This window comes from Lacerta agilis, chromosome 4, assembly GCF_009819535.1.
Source record: "Lacerta agilis isolate rLacAgi1 chromosome 4, rLacAgi1.pri, whole genome shotgun sequence".
In the NCBI taxonomy this organism is placed as follows: Eukaryota; Metazoa; Chordata; class Lepidosauria; order Squamata; family Lacertidae; genus Lacerta; species Lacerta agilis.
The window spans coordinates 69,824,323-69,841,156 of record NC_046315.1 but is presented as its reverse complement, the minus strand read 5'-3'; the positions used below and the strand labels follow the sequence as shown (position 1 = coordinate 69,841,156).

The window sequence follows — 16,834 nt, the reverse complement described above, 5'->3', positions numbered from 1 at the left end:
GTACTGCTCCGGCAGGAAAGTAAACAGCGTTTCCGTGCACTGCTCTGGTTCGCCAGAAGCGACTTAGTCATGCTGGCCACATGACCTGGAAGCTGTACGCTGGCTCCCTCAGCCAATAAAGTGAGATGAGCGCCTCAACCCCAGAGTTGTCTGCGACTGAACCTAATGGTCAGGGGTCCCTTTACCTTTACCTTTAAGTGAGGTTCAGTTCGAAGCATCCCAGTGCTACTGCCATCAGCAATGAAACTTATTTCATATTAGTGATTCACGCTAAGCATTTCCATGTCTGCTAGTGATATGCTGGAACAACTGCAGATACCCCACAACCTCACTACCTAAATGTTTACAAGTAAGTTACAGGGTTGAGCACCTAAAAGTCACTTCTATTGTTTGTTACAGAACCAACTGTAGTAACACCAAACACGCATAATACAGTCATACCTCATGTTGCCAACAAGGTGGATAAAAATCAATGATTTTTTTTTATTTAAATCGATTTTTTTTATTTAAATCGATTTTTTTTATTTAAATTGGATTTTTTAAAATAAAATGCTTTTGGAGGAAAATATATTACTATCCAAAGGTTATTCAATCATGAAATAAAGATTAGTTTTTTAATTATGTAGAATAAGGCTGTATATGTTTAATTTTTTGGTAAATAAATTCCATTAATCCATTCACAATGTCATTTATGCTCTTCCAGAGGTTTTTGTAAAATTATTGGGCAGTTTCTCTGCCTACAAGATATTATCACAGATGCTTGGTTTACTTTTGCAGTTCTCAAAACTGAATTTGACTCAGCAGAGATCACATGCCTCTTCTTCACAGCAAAAATGTTGTAACATGAACAGAGTTGAGAAAAAGACCTTAATCCTATTGTTCTACAAACCTATGCATACAGAATCAACCCCTTCAGTGTTAAGTTTCAAGAAGTTCAGTGAATAGAATAGAAACAATATTGTTTGGAGTGGAATGGATCTAATAAATCTATTTAAATTGCTATTATTAAGGTAATGATTATTTTTCTCCTTCCTAAGTACAACAGAAAAGTTGTCCAAATATGAATGATTAACCTATTAAACTGGGGATAAAAAAACTAATATGAAAAGTTGTTATTCTAAAAATCTTCATCTACTTGCATATTAAAGTTATACCAGCAAGAATTAGTCTTTATGTAAAAAACTGTGATTTAAATCAAGCCTTACTGACTAGTGATTTAAATCAGTTTGATTTAAATCAAATCCACCCTGGTTGCCAATACTGAGTTACACGTTTTCAGGTTGTGCTCCACACCGTACCCGGAAGTATCAGAACAGGTTACTTCTGGGCTTCAGCACTTTGCACAGAAGCGCTGAATTGCGACCTGCGTGTGCCCAAACACGGCACTACGGGTTGTGAATGTGCCTCCCGCACAGATCGTGTTCACAACCCAAGCATCCACTGTAGTCACTATTTTTCCCTGTGAGATACTTTTATGATTTCTGCTTTTCCCATGCCTATAAAGTATGGGCCTGAGCAGCTCTTTTCAGTTTGCTACACCACTTTCCCAGGGAAAATGTGCTCTTTATAGAGCTGAATTGGAGCAAACATCTATCTGCAGAAAACCCAACTGGCCTTTGCTTCGATTCATTGGTGAAGATCAGGTTTCCCCAGGGGAATGCAGCAGGACAAGTGAAAATCTGTATGAGTCCTCATTTCCAGTTTATAATTGGGAAAAACAGCTGTATGGAATTTCCTACAGACCAACATGCTCAAGTCACATCTAGATTTTATTTTAAAAGGTTGATTTCCCTGCCAAAAAACGAAGATTCTTGCACTCTATGATACCTACAAGGCCATTTTATTGATTTAGGGTTAAATGTTGATTGCACTAGGAGACCATGTGTAGCTCACAGCAGATGAAACCAACCATTACAGCCCTTATTTGTGTCCAAAATGACAAAAATTGTTGAGTACTATAAGCAAACATTCATGGCTTATCTTAAATGTAAGATATGTGTCTGCCCAAATAGCAAAAAACCACTTACACTTTTGGTGCTTGAAGATCTGCGTTTACCTCGAATATTAGAAAAGCTCCTTGGGCTTGTTGGCGTCCCCAGTGGAAGAGCAGTAGAAAGATGAGGAGGGCTTGTAGGAATCAAAGGAGACATCAAATTCCCCAGAATGCTTTGCTTGGAGACACAATTTATATGGCCAAGAATATGTTCATTGTTCCCAGCATCACCACTACCGATTTCAATCTTCTCGTTAGTTATACTTCTTAAGCAGTCCTTGAGCATCACCTGAGTTGAGGCATCACTCAGCCAGCGCAAAAAGAGTTCGTCCACTTTCATTTTTACTACAGGCTTCAGAACTGGCATTTTCTCTCCCTTTCTCTGCTTTTTGTATCAACAAAATGGCTGCAGTTCTCAATTCAGATTCTAGAGTTTTCCACCTTACTTCCTGAAAAAAACCAACAGTATTTCTTCAGAAATTCTGATGTAATGCTGTTGTTCATTTATATACTGCTTTTTGGGTCAAAGGAACATAAAGCAGTGAACAGCACCTTAATACCAAAGAAATATACAACAAACACACCATGAATACAATCAAAACACAAAATGACCACCAATCATACTGGACATGCACCCAAGGAGTTGCATTCATGTCCTTGCCACTGATACAGCTTCCCAACCTTCTACTTCTCACTTGGAAGCCAGGTTAACTCGTCTCTCATGACTCTTTTTGCACTGGCTGCTTCACAAACATCAGTGTAGGAGAGATTTCAGAGACAGGTATAAACAGTAATGATGATTGGTGCCCTGATGTGATGGTTTTATTATCCTTTTTTATTACTTTTTATCCATGATTCTGGCTTATATTTTGTGTGTTTAACATACATAGCATAATACATTTTTATTTATAAATATGACTTATTGTATAACTTTGTTTGAATTTTTGCAAAGGCCTCAGACCATAAGCAAAAAAGGTGACCTAGCTACAAAATTTCTATGTAAAGATATTTCATTTGAGAACATATTAGGGAAACACCAAGGGAGAAAAATGGAATAGGTTTAAGATCATGAAAGACAAAATACATTATGGAATCACTATGCTTAGAAAGTTTAGGTAATTTTAATCTGTTTTAGTATTTTAACTTTTGACTGTCCCCCCCCTCCAATTTTTAAAGGTTTTATCATTTGTAAAGCACTTTGAGGGTTTAAAGGTTTTATCATTTGTAAAGCACTTTGAGGGTTGTTGTTGTTTTACAATCAAGCAGCGTATAAATTTTATGAAAGAAATCAAATAATCCCTCCTCTCTTTCTAAAAGAAAAGTTAACATCACATCCTTATAACAGATTAAGGCATACTGATCAAATAATAGTTTTTGCACCTATTTATGCTTACTGTATTCCTGTTTAGTTTTTGTTATCATGTACTATATTCACATTTTATTAGTTTTATTTTCTTAAAATGAAGAAAGAGATTTGAAAATCCATGGACACACAGAATACAGCTTGCATAGCACAAAGTGTGGTGGTTCAGGGCAAGAACCAAGAAATCCCTGGCTCATCAACTCATTTAATGGCCCTAGGTATGCCACTATTCTCTCAAATTCCTACCAGCAAAAATAGTCCCAACTTACCTTAAAAGGTTGTAAGAATTACTGAGGTATGTGCCTTAAATGCTAAAGTAGTATTATATAACTTTTTCATTTCTGGTAGATAAAAGGTAAATGCAATCAAGTGAAATCAGCAATCAGCTGAGGTGAATGGACTCCTTTATTTGTCTGTCTGCTTGTTTGTAGAGCCAAGTTAAGGGCTAGCACTACCACAGTAACAGTTTCCAATTACAAGGGCTAGCACTACCACAGTAACAGTTTCCAATTATTCATTGTGGTAGATAAGGATCACTTGTCATTGGGAGTTCTTTACATCCTACTACAAACAGTAAAGCTTGCCAAATAAAGGGTAAAATTCAACCTCTTTTATATCATGCTGTGGTGGGTAAGATACAGAATACACAACCAGGCCAAGGGGGTATTTTAATGGAAAGAAGACACAAGGCTCTGAGAAAACAGAAAAGACACAAAAACTGCACAGACTATGAAGCAATCAGGTCCACAGCTTATATATTTCACAAAATCTCATGATGAACACATTTCAAAGAAGCATCACAAGGGTACTTTTACGTTTTGCTAAATTATCATAAGCAATGAATGAATCAGCAGTGAAAGGACAGGATTAAAAAAAATGGTTATTGGAAATTAACACGGTATTAATTTTCAATATTATTCTTGGTGGGATTGGGAGGTGTATTCATTGATACGTAAAACAGTTTGGGAAGTCTTGTAAAGGCCTTATTCCTCGTACTTGGTTTCGCTCTATTTACAAAATTGATGTCAGCTGGAAGTCCACTTGCAAATCATGGATACACAGGAATGGCTTGTGGCCATTGGACAAATGGTATTAAGAGCTGAATCCTGGATCCAATTAAACTCTACTTCAACCATTTATTTCAGTAGCCAAGTTTTGCCACAAAAAGAAGGGATATTATCCTAACATTAAAGTTTCCTTTAAAAGACACAATACTGTATGTAGCATAGCCAGACCTCAGTTCACTGCGTCGCTTAAGACGGTGCTAAAACGACTTAAGCTTGAGTGGACACCTTTCTCCAAGATGCATCTTGGAAAAATAAATTGCGTAAACTGATGCCTTGACAAAATCACCCCTTCCCACAACTTATCGGTTACTTGTCCACACACAATTAAAAAAACATACACCACCACATTAAGGATGTGTCAGTAAGTTTTTGAAAAACAAACAGCCCTCATCGTGTGTTGTTAAGTACCTGAGCCTCTCCCAAGGCCCTTACCCCTGAGCGACTCTCTTCTGTTTGGGTGCCAGGTCTTTAGTAGCTGGGAAATGAGTAGGGAAACCTAACTATTCCCCGCTTGATGCGAGCCAAACCCTTCCACCTGTTGAACAGCTGCTGGTAACAGACACAGGTGCAGGAAAAGGGCGGCAATAAACCACCCAAGCTTCGGCTAACGCACCTGGGCGACCATAAGCCAAGCACTGCATACGTTGGACTATGTGGTTACGTGTTTCCGAGGCTTTTTTTTTTTTAACTCCACCCTTAAAAAAGAGCCTCCTTGCACTTTGCATCGGCCCATAGTTTATTTTATCCGCAACCCAGCCGTGGCCACCTCTGCCTACATCCCTCCCCGCCCACCGCGAATGTGTGCGGAAGATGCAACAGGTGTGTCTCGTGAGGCATTTGGCTCCAAGAGCTGAACTCACCTTTCACGGTGGCTACCTGACTGCCTAGCCCGGCCTGTTTTCGGGACTCTGTCCCCCCCACCCCCCACTCCTCCCTCGTCGGTGTGGCCCAGAGAAGCGAAAACTGCTTTTCCCGCCCCCGCTCGGTTCTCCTTTTTAAAAGTTCATTATTTTTAAGTGCCCCCTCTTCTCTTCCCCTTCTTTTGCGCATGCGCGCCATGGGCACGCATGCGTTTTGGGGAAAATGAGCCCAGGTAACGGACGAGGGCGTGTGGGTGCGCGCACGCGCACGCCAGCGAGGCGGCGAAATCGAAATCGCCGTTGTGATGATGGCGGGCGGGCGGAGCAGCCTGATTGGTCTGTTCGCTCGCGCCGCGGAGCGAAGGAAGAAAGCGCTCGCCGCCTGCCCGCTGCTTACTGCCGCGGGGGAGGGGCGGGTCTGAATGATTGACAGATATATGGGTGGGTGTTTATGTGAAAACTGGCTCACTTTCTTGACCGCTCTTCAGGGGCTTTTTGAGTTCTCTGCTATGGATTTGCAGATGTGTTCCAGGCTGCAGATTCTCTGCCGATCTGTAAAATGGATTTTTCTATGGTGTTTTCTAAATGCCCAAGTCTTTAATAATGTGATTTCCTGATTATGTTCCGAAATACATAGTATGGCAGTGTCTTTGTTAATATCAACTAAAATGTCACAAAATGAATTCTCCATACTGTAGTTTCATTGTCCTGGATGGAAGGGAGAAGGAAAAACTAGCTTGAAATCCACACAACTTGTATTGGTATTCATCTTAAGCTAGGAGCTGTTTATGCACAATTCTTTTAAGCACACCCACCCACCCAAAACCTGGGAGTTGTTGCTTGTTAAGGGTGCTGGGAGTTACAGCAATGAGAGAGGTAAACTACAGTCCTCAGGATTCTTTGAAGTAATAATTCCAATGCAGCTAACCACTAAAAATGAATGAATTTAGTCAAAGGACTTGTTAAACAGCCCAGAGGTAGGCTATAGTATTCCATAGGCCGGGTGCCACCACAGAAAATGCCCTAGCCCTGATTGCTGTCAGCTGTGCCTCATAAGGTCAAAGGATCTGGATCGGAGCCTCAGATGAGGACTGGAGCATGTGGGAAGGAAAATACAAATCCCCAGGTCCCAAGCAATCTAGAGCCTTAAAGGTTAACAACAGCACCTTGAACTGAGTCCAGATACAAACTAGCAGCCAGTGCAGGTCACACAAAATTAGCACGATGGAATCAAAGTGTCTGGCTGGAGGATTTTATACTAATTTTAGTTTTGAGCACTTTTCAAATGCAGCCCCACACAGAGTGCATTATGGAGCCATAGATGTATTGAAAGACAGGAAAGCCTCATCACAGATGGTATGAAAACTGGACTGGGGTGCACACCAAATCCCAATGTGTGCTGTAGCTTTATGCTGTGTGTGGATATTGTCATGTTCCTAGGATATCCACCCAACAATAACTCCTGGCTTGTGGAGCATAGTTCCCTAAGAGTGTACTGATGGCTGGGGTGAAAAAGCTAGCTGTCTTAGTCATATGGTACTGACTGGCCATCCTGTATCCAGCTGCTAAATTCCATTAAAGTGGAGTTAAAAATACATTAAATATTTTCCTATTGCGTTGCCATGTAAACAGCTGCTGCAGTTGCCATAGGGATGTTGAGGGATTGTAAATTGAGCAGAACGTGGTACATGTGACAGCAAATGAGAGGAGAGGTGGAGCCAGGCAAAAAATAGGCCAGTTATATGATGCACAACATAAGCCACCTACTAAGTGTCCACAGAACAATTACATTTTTGAGAACTCTTTCCCATTTGATCTCTTGTGCTTCAGTTTCCATATTGTGAAAAGCTACAGTTTTAGTGCTTGCCACCCATTCACCAGGACCAAATGTAAAGTGATGTCTGTATTTGCATGGTGGTGACCATTAATACAAGTGGGCTGGCAAAATGCAGTTAGTTGTAACACACTGAGGTCTAAGTCCCGAATTGATATTTCATTTCGGACAAGAGCTAACGGCATTGTCTTAAGCCACTGATTTCTAAACTGAACTGCAGGCAACCTCAAAGTCCCTCAAAAGCTCAGCAAGAAAACCTTGATGAAGAGATCGGCATACCAGACAGGTTTCTCTGAAAGACAGCTTGTCAATCATTGCCAATCGTCCCCTGGCGTGGGAGAGTGTTGAGTATCCAAGCTACTCTCTGAGTTCAGGCGGATCCAATAAACCTAGCTAGTGCCTGACATGTGCTGAGGTGTGCCTACAGCAGGGGTAGGAAATCTTTTTCAGCCAAAGGAACAACCTTTCCAAGATGACATGGTGGATCCACATTTGTGGAATGCTCTCCCTTGGAAGGTTTGCCTGGTGCTTTCACTATACAGCACACCTTTAGGTGCCAGGCAAAAATTTTCCGCTTTAACCAGCCTTTGGCTGATTGGCATCCAATAGGGAGTGGTTATTGGGTTGCTTTTAATTTTTATTATGCATTTTGTGCTTTTATGTTGTGATTTTATGTTGTAACAACCTTTGTACACTAGACTAGTTTCTACACACACTCACAAGAATCTCTCTATCATTCATATGGGCAAGCAAATGTCATTGCTGAACCTTATAGGGTTGCTGTAAAGATTACTACGGTAATGCATATCAGACTTGTTTTGGACCACTCACCTGCTGACTAGGGATTTCTTTCAAGAGAGTGAGGGGGTTCCTCCTCTGACTGCTTTATGTTGGCTGAGTGGGAGGGTGATTTGCCTCCTTCCTGCCCAGCACAGAAACCAAGTGGGCTGATACGGAAAGGATAGAGTGTTTGGCCCTTCACAGGGAGGCAAGGTTCCTCTCCCAGTGCATAAATTGCAAATATTTGACAATTTGGTGCCCTCTAATGGTATTCCCCTGGGACGCGGGTGACGCTGTGGTCTAAACCACAGAGCCTAGGGCTTGCCAATCAGAAGGACGGCCGTTCGAATCCCCGCGATGGGGTGAGCTCCCATTGCTCGGTCCCAGCTCCTGCCAACCTAGCAGTTTGAAAGCATGTCAAAATGCAAGTAGATAAATAGGTACTGCTCCAGCGGGAAGGTAAACGGCGTTTCCATGCGCTGCTCTGGTTTGCCAGAAGTGGCTTAGTCATGCTGGCCACATGATCTGGAAGTTGTCTGCGGACAAACGCCGGCTCCCTCGGCCAGTAAAGCGAGATGAGCGCTGCAACCCCTGAGTCGTTCGCAACTGGACTTAACAGTCAGGGGTCCCTTTACCTTTAATTGTATTCCCAAGGCCTTCCACTTAAGGCAGACTTTCACTTTATCTTTAATAGTAGGGATGTTCCTGGAAGTTTAGTGTAAATATTGCAACCACATTACGAGACTCATGATTTGGGTGTATGGAATAGTTCTAAAAAGATTGTCGCTGTATCTTTCTCAACTGTATCTTTCTGTATCTTTCTCAACTGTATCTTTCTGTATCTTTCTGATTTCTGATTGTTGCTGTATCTTTCTCAACTATATATTTCTGTATCTTTCTCAACAAAAATGAAAAACAAAGCTCACATACATCATGTTTCAACAACGGCCATCCAAAGTAGCAGAAAGCATGTGACAAAACCTCAAGGGTCTTCTAAATAGGAGACACCGTCATTCCATGTGGTTGCATTTATATACAGTATAACATCTCAGGCATGTGGAATCTCCCTTAGCTCCTCTCTGTGTGTGTGATGGCCTTAGTGACTGAACTACACAAGCTCTCAGTCCAGTACAACTGTATAAAGGGTGACAGAAATCAAATGATAATGTATAAACACAAAGCAAGTCGGGGAAAGGAAGCTACTAAACTGTCAAGGAAGACAGACCTTGTAACATTATCTTATAAGCCCCCCCCCCCCAGTACAATAGTACTTACTCTCAGATATATAGGACTGCAGCTATAGGGAGAAATCCTAAACTCCCAGGAAAGAAGGCAGAAGGGCCATTGGATCTTGACCACCCTCCTCTTTGCAAGGATGCATGTCCTGTGCTGTATACAGAAAGAAGGAGGCAACAAAGAACCTGTGGTCTCTGGGTGCATTGTAACCTTGGAGCTTCCCTGCCAAGGGAATTAGGAATGCTCTGCCCATATATTAAATACACACTATGAATATGCAGTCTTTATCGTAATAGAAACTCATTAATGTCATTTTAAAAAATGTTTCCTTGTTGACCCATCTACAGTATCTGTTCAACACTCCATGGATGAGCCAGCATAGGCTTGTATCCTATACATCAGGGGTGGCCAACTCCCAAGAGACTGCGATCAACTCACAGAGTTAAAAACTGGCAGTGATCTACCCCCTTTTTGGGGGTTCAAGTTAAAGTTGTTGAGCTTTTTTAAGATGGAGGAAGGCCCATTTGTGGGGGGCGGGTTCGGGACAAAGTTGTTGGGTTTTTTTCAGGGAGGAGGTAAAATGTTGAGCTTTTTTTAAGGGGAGCCACAGTTGTTCAGCTTCTTTGGGGGGAGCCAATGATCTATCTACCAGTGATCTACTGCAGACGTCCAATGATCTACCGGTAGATCACGATCTACCTGTTGGACATGCCTGCTATACATGTATGACATTTTAATATTAGAGAATACAAAAATTGGGAACAGCTAGCTCCAGGATGCTCTTACATATGGAAGATCTATGCCAGCTTTTCATGTAAAGGGCGGGAGGCTAAATTCAAATAGTTTGGCAACTTGCCTACATCAGCAAATCAGCACACTTTAACCTCTCCTGCAGCTGTCTACCAAAAATAGAATTAGAATGGTTAGCTACAGATCATATGCCGTCCAGAAGTAGCATCGTATGCAGACAAAAAAATGTGAACAATGCTGACTTGGTATACATGCTACCCACCTTGGAGGAAAATGCAGTTCGGATGAACTTGAGTTGCTTCATTTCATTCTCTAGTTCATTGCTCTTTATTTCAAGATATAATTGGGATAATTAACTTGAAAATTTTACAACTGCTGCAGCATCAAGAAATCATGATGCAGGATTTAATTGTGAATTGCTTTTCAACTTGACGGTTTGCTTTGCTGGTTTAGGTACTATTTACAACATAGCTATTAAGAATCTGTTGCAAATAGTCTGCCTGTTGACTGCCACTGACTCACATTCTCATATTGTATTAGTACAACAAAGTTATTTGTAAATCATCTGAACTTTTTGGGCTTTAGTAAAATTGTATTCAGCATTAGCAGCTGCAGCAAACTGTGGACAGGCCTGCCAGCAGATTTATCCTTTGTTCACTGACTGCTCGTCTAGCTCTGCAGAGAAATGCGATGTTGTGGCAGGGTTGTGTGAGTAGCAATTTGCCAAGTGGTTTGCCAGGTTCATGCCAAGGAGAATTTAGCAGGTGTGATTTCCCTGTCATGGATCCATTCCAACAGGAGATGCTAATTTCAGTGGCATGTTAAGGGCCAAACAATATTTTGTGGGTAATGTGGGTAATGCATGCATAATTTCTCAACCTTTCTCAAAAATGAAAAGCGCTGTGGGCAGATGCCAACTTCAGCACAGAAATGGCAGAGCTGCTTAATCCTTCCTGCCATTTGTCCACTCAAACTATCACATACATCTACTGGCAGAGGAAGAGGGGGGCAGGGGGAACGCACGACCCCCGGCACCACAATCCTGGTGGGGTGCCATTGTGGCTGCCCCCCATGCTGAGCGCCATGCCCCCCGCAGGTGGCACACCACGCCCCTACGGGCAGTGTGCCACACCCCCAGGATGCGCACCACACCACTGCAGGCAGCATGCCACGCCCCTGGGACGTGTGTGCCAGCCACGCCCCCGCCTGCTCTCCGCCCCCAGTGCCGGAGCATGAAGCTCTGCCACTGCACACATCTTGGGTCACAGCTAGAGGGATCTGATATATGTTCCTTCCTAAAAAAAAATCAACAGCGCTAGCTTTTTATTACTTCCTTGAGTGTATTTTCTTAAACCGAGCAACAAACCAACCAAGCAACAACAACCAAAACCACAGCCAGCAAGAAAGGCCTGGATACCTGCATTACGCCAGACAGGGATTTCTTTTTCCTCTGTGCTGCCAGTTCGCCAATTTTTTATGTTGGTGTTTAACAATCTTTTATATTTTTGTTTCTTATGGAAGATACACAACTGGAAGTAATTTATGGATTAAGTTTTCCATGCTAGTATAAAAGAATTGCTAGCAGAAATAAATGGGAATATTAGTTCTTTTTAAATGCATATTTGAGCTATAGTTGTGCATGAATAGCAGTGAGCTTCTGACTCCATGGCTCCCTTTCTTCCTCTGACCTAGCTGCAAGGAAGAGGTTGGAAACTTCTGCTTTAAAACTAACCAGAATTCTTTGCTACATCCTAAATCAGGGAAACTGGTTAGCTTTCACTCTTTTTCTTTCCGCTTCCTTCCCTTCATCTCTTCTTGCTTTTCTTTAATCATTTGGATATATAGCCACTTGCTTTATCCTATAGCGACCAGCAGCTTTCCTCTCTCTCTCTCTCTCTCTCTCTCTCTCTCTCTCTCTCTCTCTCTCTCTGTGTGTGTGTGTGTGTGTTTTGGTAATACTTTGAGAAACTAAACTATATAAAATTGCTTTATTTCATTCTGAGAGAAGCCAAACATTTTCTTTTCCAGCAACATTATTCTAGAAATAGCTTCTTGCTCTGTCTTTCTATCTTGCAAACAGAGAAAGTGTGAGATGGTAGTAGTTCCAATTGTAGACCAATGTGCTGGCAGGATCTTAATTTCCAAAATACAAGTACTGTAATAAAATGCCAAGCACTCTAATCTATGCAAACGGCCCTGCCATTGATTTCAGACTGACCCAGGAAGATTGAGATCAGCAATTGAATTCAATAAAGAGGAATAAAAATATTAGAAAAAGGTGTAAATCCCAGGTAGTAAATAATATAGGCATTGCATCATTTATGAAACAGTATGTGATTGTAAAGCAGTTCCACTAACTGAATAAACCACTTAAAAATGTAGTCTCTGTGCAACTTGAATATGGTTTCAAGTTCTGGCTCAATTGTTTATGTAGTAATTGGAATGCTAATATCTGTATAACATGGAACCAGGCCAATTCTTCCATTAAATATGGAAAATTTCCAGGAAGCTTATATTGGCATAATATTTCAAATCCATTGGATGATTTGTGGAGTTAACGTGCATGAATGTGTACACATGAAAACATTCTGTGTGAATGTGTTGGTTGCACAAGTGTAGGGAAGGAAGGTTCACTAGATAAGAGATCATGGTCCTATACAGAGTGAAGCAAGAGTAAGTCAATTGGAACTGGGCTTAAATATGCTTAGCTCTTTGTACGATTGTGGCTGTGATACTGGGTTTAGGCCTGGGTTGCGGCTGCATTCAGCTATAAAGATTGTTGGTGACTTGAGGGCACTAAATTTTAGGCCATTCACCATACTTTTGCATAATAGGGTTCTTGTGAAGATAAAGGAGATGGCAACTGTAATTGTGAGGCACTTTGTTCTCTTAAGAATGTGTTAAAATAAATTATTTTAGAAAAAGAAGAGGCCCAGTTTATTAGGCCAAGTGCATTTTTGATGAAAATTCTGTGAGAAATTTTGACAGAATGTTATTGCTTTATGGGTTCAATACACTGCCATCTAATCACAGTGGGGGTTTTTTTTTTGGCTGAATATACTGATGGAATTAATCGGAAAGTCAAAAATTAATTCTGAACTGACCTCCACACCATGAATATTTGCTTAAAATGACAGTTATTCTTAGGGTGCAAGAGAAACTATTTCCAGATATATCCTTTGCAAATGAGCAAAATAAGGTATTTGAAATGGTATTTTGCCACATTCTCTTGCCACAGTTCAGGGTTGCAAAGAACAGCCCCATGCAACAAATAAAACTAGTTGCACCAGGGTTGAAGGATTGGATCCAGTTGGCCAACCAGATCCAGTAAACCCCATCCCCTTCCACGCCAAGTATGACAGATGGGTGGGGTTGGGTGTAGGTTTTACATCAAACACAGTTGTTGAAGGTCTACTATCATTTCTTTTCATGTCAGTAGAGCCTGGGGAATTTGTAGGTTTTCAAGATGGGTACTGTATTATGTTGTTCAGTCGTTCAGTCGTGTCCGACTCTTCATGACCCCATGGAACAGAGCATGGTATAATGGGTATTATACCATCTTATGTTTTTTTTTTTTTAAAAAAAGTTGTATTTTTGGGAAAATATGTCTCCAAACTCTTTTTAAAACATGGTTACAAAAGTTAGAAACTTATTGCTGTGCTCAAAAGATAGAATTTTTAAAATATGTATTTCAAGGAAATGTAGATCATCACAATGAACCTACAGTATATTTATCATTGCAGATGTGCAGAAGTTCACAGGTTTTAGTACATATTCATTTGAAAAGTACTTTCCCCCTGAACCTCTTAGCAGCTGCTGCTTTACAAATGTTTTAACCCACATAAATTCTTAATTTCTGCTTGTTCTTTTTTGCGATGGAGATGTTATCAGTAAGGTAATAAGAAAAAGCTTCCCTTCCCCTGTGTATTGTGCATTTTTGCACCTTATGAGAATATTGAATAGACTTCATTATTATTTTTTCAATACAAGTCTGAATCCTACCATTTGATTACCTAAACCAAAAGCATTTCCATATGCCATCCATCACCCTGACCAGTGTAAAATGCTGAATATTCAGATTAAATTGGAACTTTTTCCCCCTATGAATAAGGAATTTGGTTCAATTCCATAATATACAGTGTCTCTGGGGAGAGAAAATTGAGCTGAAGGTCGCTGAAGGCAAGTGAGAAAATTGTATTATCCAAATACAAAATTCTTTTTCTTATCATCAAAACCCGAAATACAACCATGGGGAATAAAGGGGTCAAGGGAGGATTCAATTAGAGGTGAAAATGGAAAAGGTGCATTTTTCAACTTGCCTTTCATTTTTCCAAACAAGTGGCAGCAGTGAGCAGCAGGAGTACAATGAACTATTTGTCAAGCGGTTTAAACTTTTACAAAATGTAAATTGGAAAACACTCTTGAGCGGTTATAAAAAGAGATTAGACACAGGGAGCGGTTGAGTTAGCATATCTCTTGAACACAAAGTAGATTACAATAAACATAAACTGCAATACCTATCACAGGACACCCAATTTTTAAGAACAAGCAGAATTCTCTGTTTATTTTGGGTTGTTCTCTTCCTTTGTGTGTGTTTTTTTTCCAGTTATGAGAGGATGTGCATACATGGTGCGCTAAAATTAAAAGTACCTTTGATATGGCTAAACGCAAAAATCATTTTGGGATGAGGGAGCCAAGAGAAGAGGAAAGCAGGAGAAGGCGACATTGCATGCCTGTTAGCCTAGGAGCCAGCTCCTAGGGACTGAAGTCCCTTTGCTCCCTCCATAAAATATTTGACGGTGCCTGCCGCCCCCCCCCCCGGGTGATTGGCATTGTGTGGTGTGTGTGTGTGTGGTAATCTTGTGATTGATTGTGTGGGGCGGGGCTTACCTGCCCCCCATATTTTATTGAAGTTCGCACCCCTGCATCTTAAGTTGGATTGTCCCCTTTTGCCACAGTAGACAATGGTTGTGAAACACCCATTTTTCTTGTGTGAGGGAGGCAGGCAAAGAAACCATATTGTGCCAGTTCCAGTATCAGATGAGAGTTGCTTCTTCTCAGTAATTGTATTGATAGATTATCAATTCTAAATCCTTACCTTGGCCTAAAAAATATTGTTATTTTCTCAGAACTCATTTATTTATTTCAACAATGTATATACCCTTAGTCTCTAAGCAGTGTACAGTAAGGTTAAAGAGAGGCAACAAAGATAACATCAGTTAAAACTAAAACCAGAAACTTACCTAAAATGCCTGTTGAAATAAAAAGGTATTCGCTAGGTATCATAAATTCAACAGGGACAGGGCTTGTCTAATCTCACTTGGGAGGCTGTTCCACAGAACTGGGCCCACAATACTGAACCCATGGCTCCTGGTGGATAAAAACTATGAATCTGAGCAATGAGGGACCACCAATAGTGACTACCCTGAAGGCCTCAGTGATAAGGTAGGGATATAAGGAATCAAGCAGTCCTTAAAGTATCATTTCTTGGGGCTACCTTTGAAGGTGACCTGGAAACTACAACTAATCCAAAATGTGGCAGCTAGACTGGGGTGACTGGGAGTAGCAGCCGAGACCATATAACACCAGTCTTGAAAGACCTTCATTGGCCCCCAGTAAGTTTCTGAGCACAATTCAAATTATTGGTGCTGACCTTTAAAGCCCTAAATGGCCTCAGCCCAGTATACCTGAAGGAGCATCTCCACCCCCATCATTCATCCCAGACACTGAGGTCTGGCACTGAGGGCCTTCTGGCGGTTCCCTTGCTGTGAGAAGTGAGGTTACAGGGAACCAGGCAGAGGGCCTTCTCGGTAGTGCTGTCCACCCTGTGGAACACCCTCCCACCATATGTCAAGAAAATAAACAACTATCTGAATTTTAGAAGACATCTGAAGGCAGCCCTGTTTAGGGAAGTTTTTAATGTTTGATGTTTTATTGTATTTTTTATATTTTGTTGGGAGCCGCCCAGAGTGACTGGGGAAACCCAGCCAGATGGACGGGGTATAAATAATAAATAAATAAATAAATAAATAAATATATTATTATTGAATTAATACAAGAACCTTAAATTTGGCTTAGTAGCATATGGACATTCAGCACAAACCTTTAAGCACTGGAGTTAGCTCAACTCCTCACCAACAGTCCAGCCACAGCGTTCTGTATCAGCTGGAGCTCTCGGCTAAGAAGATGGAGAACAACATTTTCAAATTCATTCTCCTGCTACATTTCTGTCTTTTTCTTACAGCAAACCATAAATCACTTCACCTCAAAAAAAAAGTCCTGGGACTAGGATGGCTGGCAAGTCCCTCGCTGACTTTCCCTTACCTCAGGCAGCAGTTACTTCCCCAACCATATCAACTGCATTTCACACACACACACCTAACCTAGTTAAAAGGGGGTATGTAGGGTTCTCTTCCTCCTTTGCTCCCCTGCAGAGTAAAACACCTCAGAATTTCACAAAGGGCTGGCCGAACACATTTTGTGGCCTAAGGCAAAGAACAAGATGGCGCATCCCCTAACCCTCCACTGCATATACAGAAGGGGACTGGCAATTGAATCTTGTTTCAGTTAGGCAAAAGGATAGTTTCTTCCAGAACAGACTAGTTTATGGGGTAGAGAACAGGCCACGAGGCACGCACATCCAGCAGAAGAGAAATGGCCATGGGCTGCCATTGTTGCCCTCCAATATCTGCTGCCTGAGGTGGTTGACCCCCATTGTCTGATAGTAGATCCAGCTTTGCCTTTACACTCTGCTCCACTTCCGCAGCAGAGGAACCATTTGAACCATTCCCAGTTGGGTTGACAATGAAACTAAACCAAAGGGCTTCTCAACAGGGACACATTAGAGGCCCTAAGTGGTTAAAAGATTTTGGTGCCCCATATATATTCAATTCAAAATATAAACAACAATAAAGCATAAAATGTTGTCTTATACAATTATTTCATAAAGTT

General features: G+C 41.2%; 1 protein-coding gene across 1 annotated transcript in view; it reads right to left on the bottom strand.

Moving 5' to 3' along the window:
* The window catches only part of PPP2R3B (protein phosphatase 2 regulatory subunit B''beta), a 37,866-nt gene extending 32,540 nt beyond the window's left edge, over positions 1-5,326 (bottom strand). The window contains exons 1-2 of the mRNA XM_033147492.1: positions 5,284-5,326; positions 2,028-2,442 (exon numbers count right to left, since the gene is read on the bottom strand). Coding sequence (XP_033003383.1) covers positions 2,028-2,360 — 333 coding nt within the window. The 5' untranslated portion in view covers positions 2,361-2,442; positions 5,284-5,326. The remainder of the gene's footprint in view (positions 1-2,027; positions 2,443-5,283) is intronic.
* Positions 5,327-16,834: the final 11,508 nt, after the last annotated feature.